The sequence below is a fragment of the Pollicipes pollicipes genome, unplaced genomic scaffold (genome assembly GCF_011947565.3).
Source record: "Pollicipes pollicipes isolate AB1234 unplaced genomic scaffold, Ppol_2.1 Scaffold_3087;HRSCAF=3621_pilon_pilon_pilon, whole genome shotgun sequence".
Classification (NCBI taxonomy): Eukaryota; Metazoa; Arthropoda; class Thecostraca; order Pollicipedomorpha; family Pollicipedidae; genus Pollicipes; species Pollicipes pollicipes.
Window position 1 is genome coordinate 40,624,409 of NW_023596225.1, and position 27,293 is coordinate 40,651,701.

At 62.8% G+C, this 27,293-nt stretch overlaps 1 protein-coding gene across 1 annotated transcript; it reads right to left on the reverse strand.

Moving 5' to 3' along the window:
• Positions 1–345: 345 nt before the first annotated feature.
• On the reverse strand, positions 346–27,223 carry LOC119089490 (intraflagellar transport protein 172 homolog). Its single transcript, XM_037212214.1, has 35 exons — positions 27,095–27,223; positions 25,536–25,679; positions 24,982–25,094; positions 23,792–23,977; positions 23,315–23,402; positions 22,557–22,658; positions 21,924–22,036; positions 21,469–21,636; positions 19,230–19,369; positions 18,747–18,951; positions 17,607–17,722; positions 17,082–17,260; positions 16,595–16,738; positions 16,162–16,357; positions 15,527–15,619; positions 14,820–14,969; positions 14,377–14,557; positions 13,847–14,049; positions 13,537–13,694; positions 12,776–12,920; positions 11,952–12,142; positions 11,421–11,603; positions 10,919–11,065; positions 10,247–10,401; positions 9,429–9,609; positions 8,812–9,018; positions 7,255–7,372; positions 6,547–6,691; positions 5,696–5,808; positions 4,940–5,031; positions 3,954–4,127; positions 3,133–3,348; positions 1,928–2,152; positions 1,475–1,603; positions 346–638 (listed from the first exon to the last, which is right to left on the reverse strand). Exons 1-35 carry the CDS (start codon positions 27,131–27,133, stop codon positions 507–509), a joined length of 5,271 nt encoding a protein of 1,756 aa, XP_037068109.1. The 5' UTR covers positions 27,134–27,223; the 3' UTR covers positions 346–506.
• Positions 27,224–27,293: the final 70 nt, after the last annotated feature.

Below are 27,293 nucleotides of genomic sequence, written 5' to 3' on the forward strand. Positions count from 1 at the left end.
CGGCGAACATTCATCAGTGCGATGAGTAATAACCTAACGGCGGTGCTTTCGGCGTCCTCCATACCCATAGGTACTGTATCATAGTTACTGTCGCGTGTGCTGTGGGCAGTTCTATGATGATGAAAACATCTCCGACTCAATAAGCCAACCAAAATGTGCAGTCTCCGGCGCCACACCACACTCACTATCGCCATCGTTCCCTCCTCACTTCGCATCCCAGGGCCTGGCTCCGCCCGTTCGAAAATCTCTCACTCCAAACGGACGATAGCATTTATTAGCGAGCTTCACGGAATGTATACAATGACAGCGGTGTGACGTGCTAACGTTCGAAATCCCTACGAAAAAAACAGCGGCGACGTGACCGCGCGGCGGTGGCGCGGGCGCCTCCGCCCGTAACACACGCAGACCGGCAACACGAGATCAGCGAAAGCCGACGCGAGAAACGCGTCTCATGAGACCACCGGTCGGGTCGGGCCTGCCGGCGGCCTGGGTGCGGCTGACGGGCACTACTTGAAGGCGTAGCCCTGCTGCCCGGTGCCGGCCCACGTGCCGACGAAGCGGAGCACATCCGTCAGCTCCACGCTGTTGGTCATCTTGGCCGTCATCACCAGCGAGTTCCAGTCGTCCTTGTTGGCCACCTGGCGGCGGGCGGGCGAACGACGCGTCAGGGGCGCCCGCCAGCAGCGTGACGTCACGGGCTCTGGTCGGTGGCCAATGCTGCAGCGTCAGCTGGGCTGAGATCAGCCCTTGTCCGCACGGAAACCAGCACATTTGTACAATGAAAACCGCGGACTGCCACAAGTCGCATGCTCGTGGACAGTGCACATTGCAGGCACAATGAATCACCAGCACCGGACATTGCGTACAATTCTGTTCAATTTTTTTAGAAAAAAACCTGGCCGAATATCTACCACCCCAGCTATTCCCTTGAGGTGGTTTTCGGTTCAGAACCCACAATAGCCATGGCGTGGCGCGGAGCCCCCTCGAATTTTTTTATCAATAAATCACCGCACGTGTCACAAAACGCTGCGAGTATGGCTCGACCTCCCCCGCCTCAGCTTGTCCGTCAGGATCAGTTACCGACTGACCGTCAAAGACGAGTCACACGTGCGCCACATGCGAGTCATACACGGTTCCGGAATGCGGTCTGCGGTTCCGGAATGCGGTACTGACCTGCCGCCATGGGTCAGCGCCGGGTCAGAGTGCCCCGACGCTCCAGTAACTGAGCTGCACGAGCGGCTGGCCAGTGAGGACTGGGCCGACCGTGCTCCGCGGCACCCGCCGCACAGTTCGAACTGGCATGGACGGCGGCTTCGACGCCAGAACGGATGCCAGCCGGTGGACAAGACAGCGAGCTGGCGACGGGAGACGTGAGCGCCCGCTGTCACCCGCCGTCGTCAGCGAGAGCTCGAGCGAGGCCGGAGCGGCAGGCGGCCCCGACACTGGTCCCGACTCGACGGCTAGCACCCCTCACCTTGCCGTACTGGAACTCCATCTTGTTCTTGAGCACCGGGTAGCCGGTGACGACGCACGGCGGCGACTTGCTACCGTCCGGGTTGAGGAGGCTGGCGGCGTAGCAGCCGCGCTCGTCCTGTGGCAGCTCCTGCGGGCCACACGAGCGCCGGGCCGGCGGTCAGTACAGCTCGGCCGCCGCAGCGGCACGCGCGGGACACCACACAGCGGCTTCAGGTTCGCAAGCAGAGCGGGCTTACGGCCCGGTGCGACCGCTAGACCGCGAAGCTGGGTCACACAGTCGGCGCTGCCCAACCGCCCGCCCCAGCTCCGACTCACGGCACACTGCAGTCAGCTTTGCCAACGGCGGCGTCATGGGACGGCCCGCGCTCGCCGGTGGTGGACCCGGCCGGGCACCGGGCGCCGCGCGAGGTGGCGCCCGCCGCCGCCGGCCGCCGGCCGGGCCGCTCCTCACCTGCTCCACCGACTGGTCCATGCTGACGGCCAGCACCCACTCCTTGGCGCTCTCGGTGTCGCTCTGCTCGACGTTGGCCTTGGGCGGCAGCGGGATCTCGAACGGCACGTCCGTGTTGGCGAAGTCGCTGTGGTCGATGGTGTCGAGCGAGCCCTCCTCGATGGCCTCGCACAGGTCCAGGAAGTGGTTCCAGCAGACGAACGCCATGTTCTCCCAGCCCACCTTCTGTGCACCACCGGACACACACGTGGACTCAGATTGGTCGCGACCGAGCGGCCGGGCTCAGACAGACTTGGCGCAGCACAGACGGGTCTGGCGCAGCGACGGCGACTGACGACACTTAAGAATCGAAAGGCTTTTGCTCAGTTACGGCAAGACGCAGTTCAGGAGCCATTTGATGGGTGCAGCGAACACCACGGTATATCGCAGACGGGTGAGTTTCCAACCTGGCGTGTTACAGCAGAATAGACCTGCAGGCGAGGTCCTCCATAGTGATCATGCCAACGGATATTGGAATATGTCTGGCATCGTGACATCTGCCCACACAAGTATGTACCATGGCACGCTGCCCACCGGCACCATTACCAAACATAATTTGGGAGTCACTGACGAGTTTCACATGTTAACAATATACACACAGAAGGGGACCGCGGACCACGACATGACCACCAGCCGAATTCGCTGCACCTCCGCCTTCGCCAAGGCATGTGTCACCCACGAGAATATGCACCTCTGAGCGTACTACGCCACACAAGGCCCTGCGTACGAGCCACCACCCCGGCCCGGCACCGGGCTATGTCGGCCACCGCCGCCGGTCCGGCCGCCGCGGTACCGACACCGCCGGCACAGGCGCCGGTCCGGGCCGCTGCAGTACCGACACCGCCGGCACAGGCGCCGGTCCGGGCCGCTGCAGTACCGACACCGCCGGCACAGGCGCCGGTCCGGGCCGCTGCAGTACCGACACCGCCGGCACAGGCGCCGGTCCGGGCCGCTGCAGTACCGACACCGCCGGCGGCGGCGCCGGTCCGGGCCGCTGCAGTACCGACACCGCCGGCACAGGCGCCGGTCCGGGCCGCTGCAGTACCGGCACCACCGGCACAGGCGCCGGTCCGGGCCGCCGCCGCCGCCGGCCCGGCCGCCGCGGTACCGACACCGCCGGCACAGGCGCCGGTTCGAACCGCTGCTGCCGCCGCCGCTGCTCCCACCTTAGCGTCGACGCCGGCCTCGAAGAAGGCCTTGTCGGCGGGCACCAGCTCGGTGTAGCGCAGTAGCGCCACCGAGATCTTGCTGGCGATCATGGTCAGCTGGTCGGCGCCGTAGGCGGCCGACCGGGTGGCCAGCAGGTGGGCCACGAACAGCATGGTCTGGAACGCCTCGTGTACCGCTGAGCCGGCCTCGGCCGAGTGGTTCATGTTGCCCACCTGCGGCGCAGGCGGCGCCGGCGTCAGCGTCGCCTGTCTCGCTCAGCACGACCGTGCACACTGGGCGCACGGCCGCGGGGGAGTCACGGCGCACGTGGACTGCAGGCGGCCGTAGTGAGTCCAGGAACAGTACAGCACCTCCCGACCTGTCACCATGACACGGCTGTGGCACCCAACGCGGCCTTCGACGAAGCGAGGTTCGCGTGCCACCGAGATACATCATGTATACGTGTGTCAGCTCAGATGCGCGCTGCCTTACTAGCTGCCCATAATTGCCCGGGCAGAAGCAGCCGAGTTCTAACGTGACAGCGCACGAGCCCAGAGCCCAGACCAATCCGCGGCAGCCTCCGCTGAAAGCTGGCTCCACCAGCGCCACGCAGCCACACATATTATCCAAGATTCACGAACCGCGGGGGGGGGGGGTCATCCACAATCCAACGGTGTTCACTGGGCCTTCAGCCGCTGCTGATCGGCGTTCGCAATCACGCGAAGGCACACGACAAACTGAGCCACGAGTAGGCCGTCCAAACCCATCGCTCGCCGAGCCGCGGACGACCGAGCACTAACGCCGGCGCCCACTGCGGCCACGGCACGGCGCCACTCACCAGGTCAAACAGAAACTCGCGGAGCTCCGACCACACCTTGTAGCTCTCGGCCGTGGCCAGCGCGTGCTGGCCGAACATGCTGACCGTGATGTACTTGTAGATGTTGTAGTTCTGCGGCTGGGCCGGCGCGCCGTTCTTGACGTACAGCTTGAGAGCCTCGACCGGCGAGTTCTCCTGCGGTCACGAGGTGAGCGCAGGTGAAGACGACGAGCGGCCTCACGCGCTCCGAAGACCCCGGCACCCCTGACTCCCCGGCCACGCACGGCCACACCCTGCACCACTGATAGGGTGTGGGCAGCGATGGGCGGAACGTTCGGAACCTACCCTGATATTTCGGTACTCGCTCGGCGTGGAGGACAGACCATGCGACCGTGGCCCAGTGCCGCTGAGCACGAGTCCCACAGCGTGCAGTCAGGCCCTGCTGGCTGTAAGTCAGCTGACAACTGAGCAAAACAGGGCGACCTGGCAAAGGCCCGTCATGCTGTGGTATTGTGTAGCACAAACGGGATCCATCCGCAGGCCTGTTTGATAGAGAAAGCCGGAGAGAACATCTTGTTCGATCGGCTGAAACGGCACCGCTCGGAAGGTGAATTCAGGGCATACGCCTCAAACGCACAACGTATACACCCAGCCGCGTTAGAACATAGGCAGCTCTGAGTCCAGTCACTTAACGAACCGTTGGGGGTGGTATTCTAAGTAGGGCAGTTATCTTTATGTCGTTATGCCGCCCGAGCCTGATTTTAAAATCATGCCGCAAGCCAACACGCACATGACGTCGGTCTGCAGCAGCCAAGAGAGAGGCGAGAGAATGAGCCAAGAACCCAATGATACCAGCGGATGAGACCCTGACAGCAACAGTAGCAGCAACAGCTGCCACGGGGTTGTCGTTGGCCCAGCGGTCGCAGCGTAGGGCGGCAGCACCAGGGGGGGGGGGGGGGAGGGGGCAGTCGTCGGGGAGCCGCCGTACCCCTCGGCCGGCTCCTCACCTTGATCAGGTGCGCGGCGTACAGGGCCAGGTACTTGTGCAGCACCTGCGATCCGTGCTCCTTGGCCATCTCGATACACTTCTGCCACTGACCTGACGGCAGCAGGGGAGGCCGGCGTCAGCGCGCCGCCCACGCCGCCGCCGGCCGGTGACGCCGCGCCGCCACCCGACCGACGACAATAGGACCCTCGCCGCCGCACTCACACAGAAGGTCCGCAGCAAAGCGGCGATGCGAACAACGCCACAGTGCAGTCGACGCGTGGTCGTTTTCCAGACACTGTTAACAGTGATGGAAAAACTGCAGGTGCGGGGACGAACTGACAGAGGCATCACGACACGGACGATTTCCGCAACGGCACTGCAACCCGTGCGCCCGTGAGGTCACGTCAATGAGGGAGTATCCCCGCATCTGGTAACTGTTACGCACGTTAAAGAACGCTCATTTTACTTGTTTGAAGCCATCACTTCATGGATAACGCCATGACACCGGGCACGCTGATTTTCGTACTAACGCTAACACGTGAAACCTCCAGTGCGTGAGCTCCAGCTGAGCCAGCGATGGTGTCCCTGTTTTGGACGAGCACCCACTGCTGTCCACCCACTGTCACGTATCCAGCAGCCACCAACGGCGCCGATCATCGACACCACGTCATAGAGCTTTCGGGGGTGACTTCGAAAGCCCCCTCCTGGACAAACGTGTCCGGGCCACATCCATGTCCGCGCGACATCAGCGACGGCAGCCGGCGGACGTACGCACCCTTCTGGACGAACATGTCCAGACCCTGGATGACGTCCACGCTGGCCAGGGCGTCCGCCTGGCCCTCGTTCTTGAGGAACTCCTTGTACTTCTCCTCCACGGCCTTCAGGAGGCTGCCGGCGGGGACGGGACGCCGTGAGACGAGCGGGCAGGCGCCGCCGCGTCGCGGGTGTCGCCACGGGGGGAGGGGGCCAGCCGGGAATCTAACCTGTCCTCCACCCAGCCTTCAGAGTGGTGACCCCTGACGCCGATGCAGAATCGGAGGTTTGGGGGGGGGGGGGGGGTAGGAGGACGACGCCTCGAGCGTAGAAGGAGCGAACAATGGTTCCTTTAAACAGCATGGTGTGCCTGTTCTAGAAAAGTAACACTGAACAACTTTTAGCAATGCAACTCCCTTAAACTGGCGCGTACAGAAGGAAGGACAAAATGTGATAAAAGCGTACGCAGGAAATAGTTGCCCAGTTTGTGTTCCATTTGTTTCCAAGTTAGTCGCACTCCGTCCTTTTTGCCCCAAATGCCACTCGCTCAATCAATGGCGTCACGCATAACATGCTTATCCATGGCGCAGACAGCTCAAGATGCAAAGCGTATGCCGTTACTAAACTAGTCAGGCATTAGCACGTTCCTGATTCTAAAAAAGCAATGCTGCCTAGCGACATACACATCGTCATTTTTGTGTTGTCACCGCTCATGACGCCACGCTCAAAGACTGCGTTTTGTAGGCGGGCGGCGGTCTCTGAGCAGCTGGCCAGCACGCAGCCTCGACACACACAGGCTGGCGGATACCCCCTCCCCTCCTCGGGGGTCGCATTGGGGACGGCTGGTCGCTGCGTGACCCCCAGACGGTTGACCTGGGGTCCATCTCCTGCGCGATTTTCTTGGCCTTGTCCCACTCGGAGGCCAGCACCAGCGCCTTGATCGCCTCCTTGATGTTGTCCGAGCCGAGGAACACCTGGGCGGCCGCGTTGTTAGCGCCGATCTCCAGCAGACGTTTGCCTGCGGCGGCCAGCAGAGCCGCGTCAGGACCGGGCCGGCGCCACGGCTGCCAACACCGGACAGCGCTCCGGCAGGGCCGCGCTGCCCGGCCGCGCTGCCCGGCCGCGCTGACTGGCCGCGCTGCCCACTCCTGTGACGGCTCCGGGGCACAGCTCATGCCATTTGGCTTATAACCGCTAACTTACTATTAGTTCTGCCTGACACAGGGCATGGATTCTAGCAGGGCTTACGGTTGTTATGAGTATGATGTACATTTACTGCAAGTGCTTTCATTAACTGCGTTTCACTGGTCTACTCTTCCCATTATGACTTATAACTAGGATTTTTAAGGAACTGATCAAGCAAATCAGCGATGGAAGGAAACCTCAATGCTCATATCACCTCCCAAAAGGCTATATGGAGCACATAGTCCCTACAATTTTCGCCATTCTCTTCTATCTTTCGCGTCCATCTCGTATCTATCCTCCGTCTACGGTTGGCAGCAAGAAACCAAGCATGCGTCAGACATAAGTCGCCTGATGTGGCGGCGGCAGCGGCGGCGGCGGCGGCGGCGGCGCGCCTACCAAGCTCGGCGGCCAGCTTCGGCCCTTTGACGGCGCCGAGAAACTTGATGGCCAGCTCGGCGGCGCTGGTCCAGGCCCTCTCCACGATGGCGCGGTCCTGCGTCATGGACGGGTTGATCTGCCGGCCCGGGGGAGCGCCGTTAGCCCTGGGGGCGTCAGACGGCGCCGCCGGGCCAGTTGCCCCGGGCGGAGAGCGGGCCTCGCCGCCGGCCGAGGCCGGCACACGCGCAGCCGCACCGCCGACCGGCCGGCACACGCGCGGCCCCGTCCGCAGGGCCGTCGGCACCCTCTCCAGCCGTCCGTCGCCAGCTCAGACAGCCATCACTGACTGTAGGTCAGCGCCCCCCCCCCCCCTCCCGACCTACGGCGACGACGAAGGCGTTCGGGCATCCCCACGATGCAGGCGGCCGCGAGCTAGCACCGAGCTGTGGGCCCGCTGCAGCACGCTGCTTAAGAGGCAAAGCGTGATGAGGGCGGTGCGAACTGTTATGCAATCAGCATGTGTCGTGCGCGTGTGCTGCTGATGCAGGTCATGACCGGGTTTTGAGAGGAAGACGAGCGTCATCTGCTAACGCGTCATCCCGGTGGCGAAGTGGCTAGAGCACGGCTGAGTCTCACAGCGAGCAGCCGCCGCAGTGGGTTCGGGACCCGGGTCCTGACTCAGCCGCCCGGTCAGCTCTTCAGGCGTCCAGCTTCCTCAGCAAGAGGAGAGAAAACCATCTAACACGGCCGGCTGCGTGAGGACGCCGCTGGTGCGTGCGACATAAGCAGCACTATTCGGTTAACAGGCTGGAACAATATGATACTAAGATTTCGGCACCTCTCGTGGCGGAGGTGTCCCTGTAACACGCCGTGCTGACAGGGACTCCGACCTTAGCGTCAACAGATCTCGCGATGAAACCAATTTTCAGAAGCCGTGTCCGGCACGCCCCTGGTGCGGAGCACTGGAGCAGCCAGGTGGACACTGTCTGGCAGTCAGGGAGACCGCTGACGCCGAAGTCAGTGCCGAGCCTGCCGCGGCGGCATGGCTTGCGTAGCGCCGGAGCGTCGCACCTGAGCCCAGCTATCCATGGGTTTAACCAGTGGGCCATCCTGTCAAAACCGTGCTCGGACGGTGGACCCCGCGGCACGACGCAGCGCGGGCTTCGCCCCCTGGCTCATCCCTGGTCAGAGTACCGGAGGACCGTGTTGGTGTGCGCGCGCAAACAGGCCCATTCTGCTCGTTTTTCGTGGGCACCGGAGGCAAGGTCAGGGGCAAGCCCCCCCGCCCCCACCACCGTCAACAAAGCCTAGCATTTTCCCCTCTGTGGCAACAATTTTGCGTTATCCCTTTGGCGTTACATACTACAAATCGATTGGTAATACTTTTTACTCTCTTCCCCGCACACCTACCGCGTTTCCCCACCCTGCCCCATCCCCATGGCTGTTCATGGCACGGGACGCCGGACAGAATTAATGGCTCGTTGTCGGCTATCCGTGGCATATTTCGTGTTCCAGGAGGAAGTGCTGCGTCGAGGGTGTGTGAACATGAGTGGCGTCGCACGGCCGGGCGCCTACCTTCATGTAGCAGTCGATAGCCTTGGCGACATCGTCCGTCTGCTCCCACTTGGCGGCCTGCTCCAGCAGCAGCTTGACGTCGCCGCTGGCCGTGCTGGTGCCGGTCTGCTTCATCACGTTCTTGTCGTACTCCTCCTGCAGCTCGTCCAGCTTGTGCGGCGCGTACTCGCGGCACACCCGCAGCGCCTCCTGCCACATGTTGGCCTCCTGGCGGCGGCCGGCGGCGGCGCGTCAGTGGGCTGGTGCCGGCTCTCGGACCTCTCCCTCCGCCCCGACACCGGACGGGAGCCGAAGGCCGTCACATCGCCGACCACGCACGACACGGGCGTCCGACAATACCACGCGCGTTGTTTATCGAGAGCGACGCACGACGCGCGCAGAGCTCATTCGCGGCCAGGACATCCGACAGGCGCTGACATCACAGTCGGTCACGCCCGCCGCCCAGTCAGCGCCGTCGCCGCGCGGCGCTCACAACGGACATCACCCGCAGACGGCGGCGGCAGGCACACCGCCGCCGGGCAGCCGTGCGCGGAGGCGCCGCGAGACTAAACACACCAGGGGCCGGCACCGGCGGCCGGCGGCTCGTGCGGCGCGCGGGCCCGCCAGACGGCGCTCACCTTGTAAAGGCCGATGGCCATCTCCGAGCGGCCGGCGCGCAGCAGCAGCGACTCGAACTTGCTGTAGTTCTGCTCCTGGAACGCCTGGCGCGCCTGGCCCACCAGGATGTCGGGCACCGAGTCCGGGTCGTAGTTTTCCGCCACGCGCTGCGCCGCCGGCCACTGCTGGTTGTGCACGTACCTGGCGGCCGGCGGAGGGCGGTCAGCGGGCGCCGGGCTCAGCCGGCGCCGTCCCCGGACAGTGGCAGCCGACGCCCCTCCGCACCCGAGGCGGCTCGCTGTCACGCGCCCGGCAGTCCCGGCCGAGCCGCGCCGTGTCTACGTGGTGCGTGATCCGCCCCGACTGCGACGCTCCGGTTCCGTCCGCGGCCCGTCGAAAATGCGCACCTCGCGTCCACGGAAACGCACGCGGACTGTGACGCTCACTGGCATTCGCAGGGCTGGTGCGAACACACTTGAGGAATGAGATTATTTACTGTTTGTCATAGAGTCGCGTGTGAGTTGGCAAAAACCTTCCGGCGCGCTTTAGAACATGTAATGACGAATGTCATGAGCGGAACAAAGGGGTAGGAGCACAGAGAACATCCTCCCATCTCCATACATTTGCCCATTGGGCCCTAAGTGTCCAAGTCCAACGGCCAAGCAATTTACGATCACCTCTCAGTCCAACCTCTCACACAGAGCATTCTCGGGCCACCAACCGGTCCGCCAGACCCAGCTGATCTACACTCGAGAGGCCGCAACACGGCAGTGACCCACGGCCGGCCGGGTCCGGTGTTCACAACAGGGGTGAGCTGGAACTGAAGGCTGGGACTCACATGAGCACAGCCTCACGCGGCTTGCCGGCCCGGATGAAGGCCTCCTCGGCGTCGGGGAACTTGCCGTCGTCCTCCAGCGCCATGGCTTGCTTGTAATGGATCTCCTGGGTCTTACTCGCCTGGCTCCCCTTAGCCAGCTCGAACGCGAAGTCGAACTGAAGCCGATCGGTCAGCGTCAGGGGCGGCCGTCGGGGCGGCGGGAGGAGGACGGGACGAAGCCGCCCACGCCCGACCGGCGTCACTCGAGTCTGCCCGGCACCACCCAAGTCCGGCCGGCGCCACCCACGTCCGGCCGGCACCATCCACGTCCGGCCGACACCATCCACGTCCGCCCGGCACCACCCAAGTCCGGCCGGCGCCACCCACGTCCGCCAGGCACCACCCATGTCCGCCCGGCACCACCCAAGTCCGGCCGGCGCCACCCACGTCCGGCCGGCACCACCCACGTTCGCCCGGCACCACCCAAGTCCGGCCGGCACCACCCAAGTCCGGCCGGCGCCAGCCCGTACTCCGGCTAACAGGACAACTGTCCCCGACGCGGCCCCGCTCGGACGTCTGCCCCTCAGCAGCACTGTGCATCAGCTCCTCCCATGACACGCACATCCCAGTCCAGCTAGGGGGCTGCGGCGCGGGCCCGTCCCCGGCCGCCGCGGCGGAGGCGCCGTCCCCCACCTGGAGGCTCTCGCAGGCGTACTCGATGCACTGGTCCAGGTAGCCGAGCTTGCGCAGCAGCTTGACGGCCGACTCGCCGCCCATGGTGCGCGCCCACAGGTACGACACCTGCTTGGCCGCGTTGTTGCCGCCCGAGTTTTTGGCCACCTGGCGGCGCGGCGGCGGCCGGTCAGGGCGGCCGACGGGGCGGCAGGCCGCGCGCCGCGAGCTCCGGCGGCCGCCAACGGACACGGGCCGACTGTGGGAGGCTCGCTTGGATTCCGGGTCTGGAGAGGGCATACTGCTGGCGGGGGGGGGGGGGGGAGGGGGGGGGGGGGGAGGATGCTTAGAAGACGCACATGAATGTAGCATGAGAGTCGCCGACACAGCATAATCACCACCGTCGACGGCCGGCAACGGCACGCAGAAGCCGAGAAGTCGCTGCGAGACGATAGTAGTGCCACAGAGCGCGACCGGGCGCCCTCCGCGGCCGGCTGCCACCGGCCGGCCGCGCCCCACTCACCCTGAAGGCATCCTCCCAGCTCTCCAGACCCCGCCACATGTTGACCGCCGCCTTCCAGTCGCCGCCGGCCACGTAGTGCTTCTCGGCCTCCTTGTAGTTGTTCTCGTTCTCCAGCTCGCCGCCCAGGTGCACGTGCGTCTGGTTGACCAGCTCCGGATGGTGCTCCGTCACCAGCCGCATCATCTGCGGGCACGACCGCCGTCCGACACGCAGCCTGTCCCGGCCGCCCACCGGCGCTCGGTCAAGGCAACACCCGACCCCGGCGAACGCAACGGCGCGAGACACGGTGCGAAGACTGGGCGAGGCGTCATGAAGACCTCGCGCGTGGCGTAAAGTAACACTGCACATCGACACCGCACGCGTCACATTGGTCACAAGCTATGGCTGTACATGTGCTGTGGCTCACAAGATACTGTAGATGTGACTGTAGATGTGTAGATGTGTTGTGACCCGCAACACCTCTCACGCGGCTCACCAACGACGCGCTCTGGCGGGACGTCCTCGCACCGACGGGACCCGCGCCGCACTCACGTGATCGTACTGTCGCTGCTTCTTGTACATGGTGATGGCCAGGTCGGGCTCCTGCACAGTGATGTAGAGCTTCTCGGCGTCGCGGAACTTGCCCTGCTCCTCCAGCTGGGCCGCCTGCTGGATGTACATGTGGCTCACCTCCTCCGGCTGCATGTACTGGCGCGCGATCGAGTACGCCTTGTCCCACTTGCCTGCCGGGATAAGGCGCACAGGGGCCGCGGCCGTCAGGCGCTGCTGGGGCGCGCAGCGGGCCGGCTCAACGGTCGGTGACGCCTGCTGCGGACGGCGGCGGCAGCGGCGGCCTCGTACCGCGCGCGCACCCTTCGCGGTCTACGCAGCCATGGTTCAAGCTGTTTGCTCGCGGGGCGCGCAAACCCGATCACTGCAGTGTGGACCATGGACATTATCCGCCGCCCACACTGCTCACTGGACTAGCCAGATGATGCACGCTTCACAGATGTGCAGCGTGGACCGTAGACATCATCCGCTGTCCACACTGTCAATTGGACAGGCCAGCTGATGCGCGCTTCTCACGGGCTGCATTGTTTTGCATTGATTAGCATTTCTGCGACTCAGCACTTCTGGGACTGCGTCCACGCACTTCTGTGACTAGAAATACACCCATCGCGATGATTTGGAGAGGTATTGCCAAGGATGGTCGACGGGGCCTCCGTCACCCACGGGCGCCACGCTCAGCTGGTTGTTGAGAACAGACAAAGTTGCTGGGACCCGTGCGGTGATGACAATGCATCCGCCGTCAGAGCGGCGCTCCGGCCGGCCGGCGTCGTCAGGCCGGCCGGCAGCGCCGCCGCCGGCTCGCCCACCTGCGTTGTTGTACATCTCGATGGCCTCCTTGAACATGCCGCCGTCCATGAAGAGCTTCTCGGCGGTGGCGTGGTCGCCGATCTGGGCGAAGTGGCCGCCCAGCTTGAGCAGGTAGGGCGAGATATCCTGGTCGCCGCCGGCCGCCTGCGGCCGAGGCCGTGTGCGGTCAGTGCTGAGTCGGCCCGACTGCCGGGGACCGCCGAGAGCGGAGCACCGAACGCTGGTGCGCAGGCTGACAGCAGACCTCACGTCGGCAGGACGTGAAGGGCCGGCTGGCAGCCAGCGGGACGCGTCGGGTGGTTGCGTCAATCAGAAACAATGGGATGACGTCTCGCCGTGACCCTGGCTCAGAGCTCGCTGAGGATGGGACGTGTGCAACGGATCCGCCGCCTACGTTTCAGGATGTTCGTGCGAGGATGACGTCACAGTTATCGACTTAAGGATGTACTCGTGGAGCGCAGCCGCCCATGAGCAAGCAATATTTACGAGGTGCGGACGATTCGAACCTGTTTCTTCTTCTTCTTCTTCTTTTTCTGCACAGCTCCAGGATTTTCGGACATGTACCCCTTCAGGAGCGCAGGAGAAGGATCGTGGAAAAGGAAAACGAGGTGAACACAAACACAGAAACAAACTTCACCATTATGCACGAGAAAACCCCAACACCAACATAGACTATCAATGTAAAAGCAGTGATACTATCCCCGAAAACTGCAAAAGACTGAGGCCTGCCTGGCTCGTGTCCCCCTCGCGCCCCGCCCACCTGTACTATCTGCATGGCCTTCTTCCACTGGCGCGCATGCACAGCCGCGTCCAGCGCCTTGATGGTCTTGCCCGCCTCGATGTAGTGGTTGATGGCGGCGTCCAGCTCGCGCTTGGAGACCAGGTGGTCGCCCCACTCCTCCTCCAGCTGCACCACCACTGCCGACAGACGTACACCGGCCAGTCCCGGGCGCTGGCACCCGCCCGCGGCCGCGTCCGCCCTAGACGCGCGGACCACCCCGACAACTCACTAGGCCGGGGCCGGCGGCGTGCGGGGCCGGCGGCGACTCGGGCCGCGGCCGGAGACCCACCTGCGGGGAAGTTGGAGCGGGCAAGCGCCACGCAGCGCGAGTAGGCGTTGCCTTTGCGGTAGCAGTCGAGCGCCGGCTCCAGCTCGTTGACGCGCTCGTACATCTCGCCGGCCTTCTCGAACAGCTCGGCCGTGATGAGCGCCTGCGCGATGCCGTTGATGAGGCCCACGTTGTTGGCCAGGTCGGGCGTGTTGAGCGTCACCCTGGGGGCCGGAGCGGGCGCGCTCAGCGGCCGGCAGCAGATGGAGCCGCCGCAGCAGGCGCGGCGGGGCGGACAGAGCCGACCGCACCGCCGCAGGCCGGCCCCCTCCGCGTGCCGCCAGCGGGGCGTCCGCGGACAGACCACGCGCTGCTCTCCCGTCCGTGGGAGCGGATGCGCCGGCGGGCGACGGTCGGAGTGCGTCACACCCCACCCGCCCGTCTGACCCGCGCCGACCCCATCCCCTGGCAGATCTGACCTGAAACGCCACTCCGGCGGGCGCCGGACAGTGCAGTGAGCGTGAGAGCAGCGACCCCTGACGGTGCCCCACCTGGCGGCCTTGGCCGGCAGGCCGCTGCGCAGGTACAGCTGCACGGCGTGCAGGTAGTCGCCTTCCTGCTCCTTGAGTTCGCCGGCCTTCTCCTCCTGCCGGGTGGTCATCAGCCACTGGTGGTAGTTGGCGCGCAGCTGCGGCAGGTCCGGGTGCCGCCGCGTCTCGGCTACGTTCAGCGCTGCGGGACGGCGCGCCGTCAGAGGAGTGGCGTCCGCGACGGGCGGCGCTGCACACCGACGCGCCGCCGGCCGCCAGCGCGGCTGAGGCGCCCCCCACCAGGTCAGGTCATGTGACAGGGCTTGGATGCCAAGGCGCCTACTGGTCTACCAACCAAAGCCCGTCGTTAGACATCGTGTTTGGTCATTGACCTCGTTCCATCAGACTTGAGAAGACCGCTTACACCTGCGCGCACACAGGCCACTGACCACCCGTCCACGCACCTTCCTCCCACTTGTTCATGTTCTGGTACATGCGGATGACGCTGTCCACCTGGTTGTTGTCCAGGTAGATGGCCTCGGCGTCCTTGAACTGTCGGTTGAAGACGGCCATGCGCGCCTTCACCTCGTAAAAGTCCATTCCGTCACCATGACCTGCACAAGGAGAAATGATCAAAGCATGACCACCTCAACGTCAAAGTAGCGTGGCCGGCCAACATACATGACAGAAGGAAATGACGGCAATCATCCCAACGCCATAGAAATAACGAAGCAGACAGGGCAGTGCCTGCTGCATCACCTGACTCAAACGATCCATCTTGGGGTGCGGCTATTCACTGTAGCGGGGAAGGTTCTTCTACAAACGGGAGAAAGCCAACAACGAGACTGGCGGTCTCCACGACACGGTGTCCAAGGGAGGTTACCACATACATCCCACTGCGGCGTCTAGCATAGGGTGACAGTAATCGCACCGGTCCGTTCATGAACTACGCTAGGAACTGTCGTCATCATCACGCATGAGAATCGCGGCAGCTCGGCTATGAGATTCGACAGGCCGTAATTTGGCTACTTGATCTAACACCGCACACGAAATGCTCGCCACAGAGCTCATGCAGCGGCGGTACGCTGGGGCGACCCTGAGTCTGTCGGGCGAGGCGCACTGGGCGGCCGGTCCAATGCCCGAGACGGGCGCCCCGCCGCCCGGCCCTCACCGAGCTTCTGCGCCACCTGCTCGGCCAGCATGATGATCTCCCGCAGGTACTTGGCCTTGGAGACGTCCCCGAGCGCGGCGAAACACCGCTCGGCTGGCGGCGCCGGCGGCCGTGTTAGTGGAGCTCGACAGGCGGCAGAGGAGGCGGCCGGTTCGCAGCCGGCACCGGCGCGCGGTCTACAGGTGGCAGCACCGGCGCACCGCGGAGCGACACACCAGACAGCTCGGTGGCGGACGAACACCAATGATGTTGAGCCTTCCGACTACATCAGGTAGGGCATGGAAAGAAGCCGCGGCAACACGCGCCAGCGTTCAGTGAGCCGTCTTTCGAGGAAAGAGCGGCGCTGGGCTGGCGTATTGCTGGGGCAGGCCTCTCCAGTGGCAGCCCCGGAAGGTTACAACAACCACGGTACACAACAGCCAACAAAACTCCGTAGAACAAGTGGTGCTTGCCAAATAAACACAGCGAGCACGCATGGCTGCGCTTCGCGACCAACTCACGGCATCCCAACGCCTGAACCATCGCCGTGCCGAGGCCGTGCTATCAGGGCGGCGCGCCCGACAACACGGCGACCGCAGGCCGACTGGTGGGCGCCGGGGACCGTGCGGCGCCGCGGACCGTGCGGCGGGACCGACCTATGTGCAGCTGCTCGCTCTCGACGGCCAGCCGGCCGAGGGTGCGCCACATGGCCTCGGCCTCGGGCGTCAGCTCCAGCGACTCGAGGAAGTTCATGGCGCGCAGCAGGTCGCCGTCGTCGATGGCCGTCCCGAACTCGATCAGGCCCTCGTCCAGCGTGTACGAGTACTCCTGGCGGCTGTCCTGCACGATCACCTGCGGGGCGGCGCGCGCGACGGCGTCACGGGACGGGCGGCGCTGGACGACGCCGGGATATCTGCGTACAGGTCCCCGCCCGCTCCGACCAGAGCGCGGTACGAGCTGCCGCTCGAGGGAATTGTCCGAGCGGGAAGACCGCAGCAGCCCGGCCCCCGCGATCCTCCCGGCCTCAGCTCTAGACCTGGGTTCGGAACGGGTGCCGCGGTGCCCGGCGCGGGCCGGCCGGCCACTTGCCTCGGTCTTGTTGTCGCTGCGGTCGATGTCGATGATGTCGCCCTTGATGGGGAACATGGTGACCCTCTCCGGGGCGTCGATGTTGTACCAGATGCAGAGGTTGGACTGGCTCTGCGCCACCACCACGTCGCTGCCGGGCACCCACTGCGGACAGCGGTGGACGGGTCAGCGCGGCCTGGGGTGAGCAGCCACGGGCGCCTTCATCATGACAACGGCCAACATCACCCAGTCAGCGTCACGCGCCGGCAGCGCACCACTCCGCTGACACTCTCGCCGGCTGATCCTCGACGCCACACGCATGGTCCGGCCCCCCGCCCCCCCCCCCCCGCGAATGCGTCACATTCCGAATAAGTGGTGCCGCACCTCGGACAAGCCGCAGTCGCGCCAGGACACATGCGTGCGCCCGCCGCATCACATCACGCCTCCGTGGCGTGGGCTCACCGCGCCTGCGTCACATACCGCCGCGTGCCTGGGACGGCACACTCACCTGAACGAACGTGCAGTAGTTGAGGATGACCGTGTTGGTCTTGGTCTCGATGTCGACCAGCTGCAGCCGCTGCCGCTTGTCGCGGAAGAGCAGCTTGTGGCCGGTCTCGTTCAGCTCCAGCCAGTCGATCTTGGTGTCGTGTGACACCACGCCCAGGTTGACGCCGTACACCAGGTCGACTGCGGACGGTGACGGCTCAGGCGCGCGCCGGCGCGCTCCGCCTCACAGAACGCGTACAGAGGTGGGCAGAGCCGACACGGCACGGGGCGAGCGAGTGGATATCCGCAACTCTCCACTACTCTGCCACCGGGCGGCTGCTGCACGCAAGTGCCGTTCAGGACTCCCTACAGATATCCGGGGCAGAAAGGGCTGTACGGGCGGGGTTCTAAAACCTGATTGGCGGACTGACCAGGGGCGGCCTCGTAACGGGGAAAGTGTGTGTGTGTGGGGGGGGGGGGGGAGGGGCCTTCTCGTTGTGACTTGTGACTGCCTCGCGTCCCGCGGGCTATTCCGGACCCCACTCACTGATGGTGATGGTCTTCAGGTCCACCAGGTAGGCCATCTTCTTGTTGTCCTCGACACCCTTCTGACTGCGCTCGTTGATGCGGACGCTGATCAAGTGCGGGTTCATGAACTCGGTCCTGGCGGCGGTCGCGGACCGGTCACGTGCCGACCCAGGCCAGGTCACGTAAAGGTCACACCCACCCACACCCACACACCCACCCACCCACCCACACACAGCACACACACACGCGCACGCACACGCACACGCACACGCACACGCACACGCCCACGCCCACGCACGCGCACGCGCACGCGCACACACCCACACACACCTATATATCCACCTACACACACACACACACACACACAGCTATCGCCACAGCTCAGTAATGAGTAAGCAGAGCCGAGGTTGCCGTCTAACGCAACCCGTTATTGGTGCCGGATGTCACGGCTCAGCAGGGAACCGGCTGGCGAAATATACGTCAAATTGACAACGTAGGACACCTCAATGTACTTGGACATGGAAGGTCGTTCACATGCAAAGTATGGACATTCAAACACCCTGACGCAGACGGCCCTTGCCATGACCACGTCCCAGACAGCTACTTGACGTCATCGGGACCAATCGATCCCTGACCGTAAACAATCTGTCCCTAGCCGTGACTAAGCCACTCCTGACTGTGACCAACCACTGATCGTGACCAATCCGCCCTGACCGCGACCAATCCATCCCTGACCGTGACGAACCCGCCCCGGACCGTGACCAATCCATCAGACCGCGACTAATCCATCCCTGGCCATGACCAACACATTCCTGACCGTAACTTATCCGCTCCTGACCGTGGCTTATGCATCACTGACCGCGACTTATCCGTCCCCGCCTGTGCTTTAACCGCCCCTGACCATGCCTTATCCGTCCCTGACCGTGACTTATCCGTCCCTGATCATGACTAACCCATCCCTGACCGTGACTAATCCGTCAATAACTCAGACAACTCCGTCTCTAACCGTGACTAACTCATCCTTGACCGTGACTAATCCGTCACTGTCCTTACAAATCCGCCCCTGACCGAGACCAATCCGTCCCTGGTCGTGACTAATCCGTCTCTGAGCGCGTCACTGCGTCAAGTTCCCCTCATACGGAGTCCCTAGAACGCTCACCTGACGGAGCCCAGCAGCTCGTTGTTGCCGTATTCGATGATGCTCAGCTCGCCGGCGTTGAAGATCATGCAGCAGTTGGCGTTCTCGAAGAAGAACTTCTCGTTGCCGCTGGTGTCCATCCAGGGCACCTCGGAGAGCAGGTTGCGCGAGAGGTCGCCCACCAGCAGCGTCTCGGTGGTGCGCGCCACCAGGTACCGCTCCTTACCTGCGAGGGAGGACGAGTCACCGGACGGCCGACGGAGGCGCCGCAACGACGCCTGCCTGCACAACAACGCGCGACACGGCGACACGCCACACCACGGACCACCGCCGCCGACCCCCAGCCCGTGGCAGAAGGGAGCCCGCCGGCGCGCCGCCGCACGGGGCGCCGGACTCGGCCGGGCGGCGCGGCCCGGCTGCGGCCAGCGCCGCTCGGCCGCTGACGGGCTTGGGGCACTCGCCACCGGCGCCGAAGACGCGCGCGCCGCCCGCCCGCCAACGCACCCATGAACTTGACGTCCTCGATCTCGTAGCCGTACTGGGACTTGAGGATGACGCCGCGACCGCCGCCCTTGAGCGGCTTGATGAGCACCTGGGACGGGCCGACGTACGTCATCTCCCACCGGTCGTTCCACACGGCTCGCCTGCGGATCGGCACAGGGTCACTCACGAGCCGGCACCGGTGAGTATCGGATAGAAATCACGACGCCTGGCTGCTCCCCGAGCGTGCTTGTTTTCTTAAGGAGAAATCACTCGGCGTCACGCGGATGGCGGCAGCACGGAGCCAAGCACACCGACGTCAGTGACAGGCACGGAGCCAAGCACACCGACGTCGGTGACAAGCACGGAGCCACCCACACCGACGTCGGTGACAAGCACGGAGCCACCCACACCGAGGTCAGTGACAAGCACGGAGCCAAGCACACCGACGTCGGTGACAAGCACGGAGCCAAGCACACCGACGTCGGTGACAGGCACGGAGCCACCCACACCGACGTCGGTGACAAGCACGGAGCCACCCACACCGACGTCAGTGACAAGCACGGAGCCAAGCACACCGACGTCGGTGACAAGCACGGAGCCACCCACACCGACGTCAGTGACAGGCACGGAGCCAAGCACACCGAGGTCAGTGACAAGCACGGAGCCACCCACACCGACGTCAGTGACGAGCCGCAGCCGTGGTACGTGGCCTGAGGCCTGTTGCCGGCTCGCAAAATGTACGCAGGTATTCTACTTCGTGAGTGCCAGAATACCGCCTTGCCGTGACTTGGCCTGTATTTCGTCCAGGAGAAGACCAAATCGGAGCAAAGGGGGTCTCTTTCTGGCAAAGGGGTCCCTTCGTTGCTATTGGGGCCTCGTGTCTGGAAACTTTTTAAGCTCAGCATACCATTTCAACGCCTAGAGGGCCCGTCTTTCACGCAACGGGTTTCTTAAACCGTCGGAAACTACCGAGTCCTTCGGTCCGCAGGGTCCCCTGCCCCTTCAGGGAGAGGGGGGCATGACTCAAAAGCCCCCCTCACTTAGCTACGTCAATGAGACGCCGTTAGAAAGGTTTTTGAGGATGTTGCTCTCCAAAGCATTCTTTAAAAGGAACTGTCCCCAGGAACGGCTTATCATGCAGGTGAGATCTACACCCGAGCCACCTCAACAGAACACTACGCGCTGTTTTTCTTTTTCCTCCGGAAGTGGCGGCCTCATGATGTCATTTGGACGCGCTGCAGTCGCAGCCCCCTTGTCATTTCTGGACGCCTTACCCAAACATCATGTAGCGAGCCCTGCCAGGTGGACATGCTTTAGCCCGCTGCCAGAGCTGGCCGGTTGTTTGCTTTGGACCTCCTTCCATTGGGGTCGGCTCGAACAACGCCAGCTTGCCCGCTCGCTCCTGGCGCGACGCAAATCTCACGAGCTTGTGGTCGTGAGCAAACCAGAAACCGCTAGAATAGACTGCCGCCAATGAATGACCTTACCAATCGGTTTGTGATTATAAAGCCCGGTACTGACTCGTTCTACGCTTAAGTGGCCGGGGTAACTTCCGCTTGAATATAGCAGCATGTTCAACCAGCGATATTGCTGGGCTGCTTTAAATCAAACTACGAAACTCATGACACCAATGGAATCAAACTGTGTGGTGTTCTGATGGAGCAAAAATTACACTTTAGGTTCATGGCCTATTGAAATCGGGTAGATCCAGTTATATCTGCGATTGCCCTGGCACGGACCTTGCTAGGATCCGGAGGCGGAGCTTGCAAACGCGGATTTCACAATCGGCATGAGGTGGATCACCTTCAACCGTGCGCACGGATTCGAAATCGGCAGCTGAAGACGGAGCCCCTTACAATGATCATAATTTGCGCTGTAGTGTCCACAAGCCGCCGGGTGGCACCCAGCCAGGCCTGATCCGCGCTCAAGTCGACGTTAGACTGACCCGCCATGCACTGGTGCACTGCGGCACAGCGTTCCCTGCGCGGCGAACGCCGGCCTTTCTGCGGTAATGGCGCCAACTGCCGGCCGCGCCACCTCTCGGTCGTCACGGCAAAGTCACGTCGCGGCGTAACGCCAAGACAAACACGGATCACCCGGGCCTCCACCACCAACACTGCATGTCGGCGCGAGTCAAAACCGGCCAGCCTGGCATAAAACGCAGCTGTCCGTGCGAGGGGCCCCAGCACCGATGCCAGCGCGGGGGGATGGGGGGGGGGAGGGGGGGGAGGGCGCCCAATAGCCAAGCGACGTGACTGACTTGAGCGCCGAGTCGAAGAGCTCGACGGAGCCGCACAGGCTGCCGCAGACGACGCGTGAGCCGTCCCGCTTCCACGTCAGGCTGGTGACCGTGTACAGGTTCTTGATTTCCTTCACCTTGGACTCCTCCCAGAGGTTGCGCCGCGGGCTCCAGTCGAAGACGCGCAGCCTGTCGACAGCGTCCGCTGCCGTCAGGGCGCGCCGCCCGGCCGACGCGCCGACACCCACGGCCGGCCGGGTTGGACAACAGCCGGCTCGCCTCGTGCAAAACCGATTCTGAGCTCTGACCAGCAGTCAACGACACACCCGCTCTCCACTTCAGCCAGCTGATGCGCGCGTCTCGACGGAGCGCGCAGTGTGCTGACGTCAGACTCTCCGGCGGCGTGCCGACCGTTGGCTGGGAGCGGGAGGCCGGCCGTCAGCAGCGTACCGCCAGCCGGCCGTTGAGCCTCTCACCGGTCAAAGCTGCCGACCACCACGCTCTGACCGCTGGGGCTGCACACGGTGGTCGTCAGCTCCTTCTCCGTGTCGTCTCGGGCGTAGTCGAACTGCTGCCCCAGGCGACCCTCCTGCCGGGCAGCCGGGCGGTCAGCAGGCTCAGCCGCCGGACTGGGGCCCCGTATGGTCAGGGCCTCCCTCCTGACGCCTGTCTCCTGTCCTGTCTGGTGCCGTCACTGCTCCTGATCAGAGTCCAGCACGGCCAAGGTGTTGGCCTACAGACGCAACACGCTTAAGCCATATGAAAACAGCTCCGACGCTCTGACGCCGAGTTGATGCTGGTTACCGTGCCGGTGTCACTGACGTGTAGCTTCTGAAATACGTGACCGGTCGTCTCCCAACAGCCACCCGAACATCGCCGTCGTTCGGCGCGCCAACCCGGCCAGGGGCGGAGCTCAGCTCCGTCTGTGGCCGAAGCCACATGTGGCCATAGACACATGTGGCCATAGACACATTGTCTGGCTATGTCCGGGACCGCTGGATCATCACTCAGTCATTGTATGACCATCGTATGATCGAGTATCTCACGAACGCGCCGCTGATGCGAGCAGCGGCGCGTTTCCGGCCGCGACACCGGCGCCTGCAGCCTACCTTCGTGTAGAAGATGAACTTGCGGTCGCAGCCGCCGATGCCGATGTGGTTGTTGGCCCAGCAGAGCGCGTAGGGCGGCACGTTGTGCGTCAGAATCTTACCCTGCACGCACGGTCAGCCCCATGAACCGACGGACAGAGAGAGGGGACGGCGGCGGGCAGCCGGCGGCGAGGGCGACCACGGCAGCATGGACCGTACAGAACCAGCCAGAATCAGCCACAGACGCCCATAGCCCAGCCTTCATACCGTGCGCCATATTGGGCGGGGGGAACGGGTTGAACAGAGATCAGGGACACTGCTCTGGCGGGGAGTGTTGCTCAGCTGATCGGCCGGCAGTGCGGCAGTCGGCCGCGGCCCCGTCCGCACCCTAGGACCGGAGCTGGCGCCGCCCCGCCGGCCGCGGCTCCGTCCGCACCCTGGGACCGGAGCTGGCGCCGCCCCGCCGGCCGCGGCCCCGTCCGCACCCTGGGACCGGAGCTGGCGCCGCCCCGCCGGCCGCGGCCCCGTCCGCACCCTGGGACCGGAGCTGGCGCCGCCCCGCCGGCCGCGGCCCCCGTCCGCACCCTGGGACCGGAGCTGGCGCCGCCCCGTCGGCCGCGGCTCCGTCCGCACCCTGGGACCGGAGCTGGCGCCGCCCCGCCGGCCGCGGCCCCGTCCGCACCCTGGGACCGGAGCTGGCGCCGCCCCGTCGGCCGCGGCTCCGTCCGCACCCTGGGACCGGAGCTGGCGCCGCCCCGCCGGCCGCGGCTCCGGCTCACCTGCGGCAGCTGCTCATCGTCCTTGGACACGTAGAAGCGTACCACGGCGCCGTCGGCGTGGCCCGAGAGGAATGCCGTGCCGCTGGAGCTGCGGTGCAGGAGCGCACTCAGCGTCGGCGCCGAACGGGGGACAATCAGCAGCCACTCGGCCTCACAACACAGACAACGGCAACACACACAACGCAACACTTACAACACAACACGACGTGCTCGGAATTAACGCGAAGAGAGTAGTGCAGGTCAGAGCCGCTCTCCCCTTGGAGACTAGCTTCCAACATATGTCATTTCAGGCTGGTGCTTGTCTTGCCTTACTTGTTGCTCACAGACCACTGCGGGCAAACCATGATTGTCGTTCCCACAGCAAGGTCAAGCGAATTCCACAAACCCGTACCTAAACCGCACGTGCGCCCCGTCGCCACAGCGCGCGACGAGCATGACGCCGGCCGGCCGGCGGCCGCCCGTCACCAGCCCACTCACTTGGGCGCCAGCGAGACGACGTACGACTCGGTCTGGTAGAGCGTCTGCGACTTGTTGGACTTGACGTTGGCGCCGCGCACCTTGCCGTCCGCCAGGCCGAACACGATCGGCCCCTCCAGCGGCCACACCAGGCACGTGACGGCCGCCGTCTGCACGAACTTGTTGCAGATCACCTTCTTCTCGCCCCTGCGGCGGCGCGGCGCGCGGTCAGGCGCGGCGGCGCGAGCGGCGAGGACGCGGCGCGCGCAGGCCGCCCGGACCGCCCGTCGCTGCGGCGGCCGAACGGGCCGGGAGGAGCAACACGTGCACCAGAGCAGCGCCGCAGCCGGCTCGCCGCTGAACGCGAGCCGGCTGCGGGTCACTGGACCGCGGTGCACCGGTGCCTCGCGGTCCAGTGACCGACGCGTGCTGCATTGTTATGCAGAGCTGCTGCAGCCAACCAACCATGCAACACAGAACTGGTTAATAGACGGCATGATAAGTCGCTACGATATGTTAGCCATTAATAGCACATGTCGCAATAATCAAATATGTTCCTTTAGAAGCAGTTAACAAGTTTTTTATGTACAACATTAGATTCTAGCTGACACGCCTCAAAAATGCAGTTATGCCGGTATTTAAGTGAATAATTCACCTTAGTGATTATTCAGCAACCCAACATCATGACTAATCATAATAGCGCCGGTATTTACCCCGCCGTTTGGTTTTGGCAGGGCAAGAAATAGCTAAATTTGGAAGACAAAGAACAGCTGGATGGCATCTAACTCACACTGAATACAGCGTTACAGATCACTCGCTGAACATGGTGACGCAAAAAGTGTAATTCGTGTCCGTGTTCAAGTACAGTTCGTGGGATTTACGGATATGTGGCTACAAAAAGGCGCGTGTGGGCCTGTTTTGTTGATTCAAGTGAACAACATACCATGTGCTACGTTTGCTATACCGGCAAGGGCTGTGTGGAGATCAAGGGAGTGGTTGCCAGTTGCATGTCAGCTTGGATTGACACAGCGCCAAGTGCAGACCACGAGATTGGGTTACCCCCGGATCTGGCCTACACAAAATTTCCAAAGAACCGCATTCATCTTCAGGGAAAAAACACGATATTTGACAGGGTGGACATCTGAAGTGGGAGCCTGGAGAGGTCTGGGCCAATGAACGTGCTACTAAGCAGGTGCCGTCGGGCGCCCTACCAGTCCTCGCCGATCTTGTAGACGAAGATGATGTTGTCAGACTGGCCGATGGCCAATTTGGTGCTGTCCGGAGAGAAGGCCAGGCCTTTCACCACGTAGCTCTTTTTCCCGTACTGCAATACAAAATGTCACTCTGCGAGGGGCCTGCCTTCGACCGAACGACCGCACTGCGCCGGCTGCCTCCGGTCTGGACCTGCGTCCACCCCAGCGGCCACGTCGTGACGTCAGGCACCGTTTATACGCATCAGCTGTGGTGTTTTACACCAGCGCGGGGGGGGGGGGGGGGGGGCACGACCGCCAGTGTGCCGCGTGGCAAACATTACAGGCAGTTGTGGGGCAAGCATTCATGATACTTCCATTGAAGGAAGAGGCAAACCCCTGCCCTCTGACAGCGGTACCTATCACACGGCCCGGCTTGTTAAGCCGGGCCGTTAAGCTTGTTAAGCTTGTTAAGCCGGCAAGCGTCACTGCCAGCTCGACCCATGACGTCATGCCCCTGAGCGGACGGATGCGAGACACCTTCGTGTGAACGTCTGCGCGCTGTTCGGAATTACTTTAGCGTCGATCGGCTTGGTCGAGAACTTGTCCTTCTTGTCTCCGTTTTCGTCGAACATGATGACGACCCGGTCGGAGGTACACACGGCCAGCTTCACGTTGTTGTGCGACCATGTCATGGCCGTGATCTTCGCAGCGCCGTCCTGAGCAATACGTTTCAGAATTACGTTGGTTCGGATCGGCATCTTCTTGAACAGAACAGCTGGGAATTCAACGTCTCTACTACAAGCAAAAGGCCAAATTTACTCGAAAAGCACGCGGCACCCTTCCTTGCTTCGATGCGCTAAGTATTCATGGGTCGGAAACAGAGGTGAAGAGAATGCCAGGTTTCTTACGAGACGGAGAAACATTCTACAATGCCATTCTTCTACTATAAGAGCTTTTTCGCCATCAGATTTCTGACGCTCGCAAGCAACGTCCTGTTTCGCCAAAGCAAAAGCACATGAGGAGGGTTCTCTACGGGGCCTGGCCGCATCTCCCGCCGTTCCGTAACAAAAACCAGGCTGCACATGGAAGCGCCTTTGCACACCCCCTTTTCTGTACGCAGACAGACACCTAGATACAAAGGTCGATTCATATGTGTGTTATATTGCCGATCCGCAAGCATGGGTAGATTGTTGAGGCGTGAAAGATGTTGCGGTGGCGACACTGACTGTTGACCAACAGTAAGACGCCTTTTGAGGCATGGGCCGAACAGCGTGATGACAGACGTGGCTTGACACTTTTTCTTAACACGTTAGGGGGGCTGGATCACCCCCCTAACTAAATAGAAAACCACACCCCTGATAGCTTATAAGGCAAAACAGATCGATGGGTGAATGCCTCGAAATGATGTCGAGAAGCTTTAGACCAAAAACTTGTCTGGAGTAGTAAATCACACCGTACAGAAGGTCGCGGGAGCCCTGCAACCTCACTTCATCTCTTCCCTGCAGCGGCGACATTTGGCTAAACCCTTTCAAAAATTATTATGAACTCCAGCAAAAGTGTAGACATTTCCATGCCTGTCTTTCGATACGACGCAAGTCCATCGGAAAAATATAATGATTTGCCCAAGCCTGCCTAACGTCGGAATGCGGGAAGTGGCACCAGCATATTCGGCAGTCCCACACCCCCGAAAATCTGTGCCAACCATGTAAACAGGATACAGCAGGACTGCACGTAAATTTCACGAAGGCAACGAGACAAGTGACAACGGGCAACGAGACTGGGCAACGAAAGCAAGAAACCGATGAAAACTGAGTTTAGGGCACCGCAAGCATACGCACTTTTTGCGTCGTTCAAGTCGCATGTTCTCAATCATCTTACTTTGATCGGCTAACCTGGATATGGTAACGGTCGACATTTGGTCCCGTGGATACCAATGCATGCCATACATTCGGTGAGCTAAGGGCACGTGCCCCTACCATGTATCATGTGCCACCATACGCTTACACCACTGGGCCGATAGAGCTCCCTTAGATAGGGGTCAACCCAGCATAACGATATTATATATCCAGCAGGACGATAGACGTTATACCACAACGGAGGCCATTCAGAAATGCTCCACAAATGGGCATACCTGAGCAGGCAGGATAGTTTTAAGATGCTTCAAGATCATGTTGGGCACCAGAGACAACCTCCAAATGCCACAATCCGGGCGTCCACGCGCCCAACAACACTAGAATACTTTAATCTCAGATCCCCTTCTGCTGGTATTTGGCGGGCCTGTATTGTTTACAGTCAGGAATGCTGGCTCCGGAATAAAGCGGTAGATGAAA

What these genes read in the sequence shown, in the direction of transcription:
- LOC119089490 (XM_037212214.1), bottom strand. Translation starts at nt 27,133, where the DNA reads ATGATCTTGAAGCATCTTAAAACTATCCTGCCTGCTCAG. An exon ending in CCAAGCCGATCGACGCTAAA is followed by an intron (nt 25,095 to 25,535) that starts GTAATTCCGAAC and finishes TTTGTATTGCAG; the next exon opens with TACGGGAAAAAGAGCTACGT. An exon ending in ACGCCTGCGAGAGCCTCCAG is followed by an intron (nt 10,402 to 10,918) that starts GTGGGGGACGGC and finishes GATCGGCTTCAG; the next exon opens with TTCGACTTCGCGTTCGAGCT.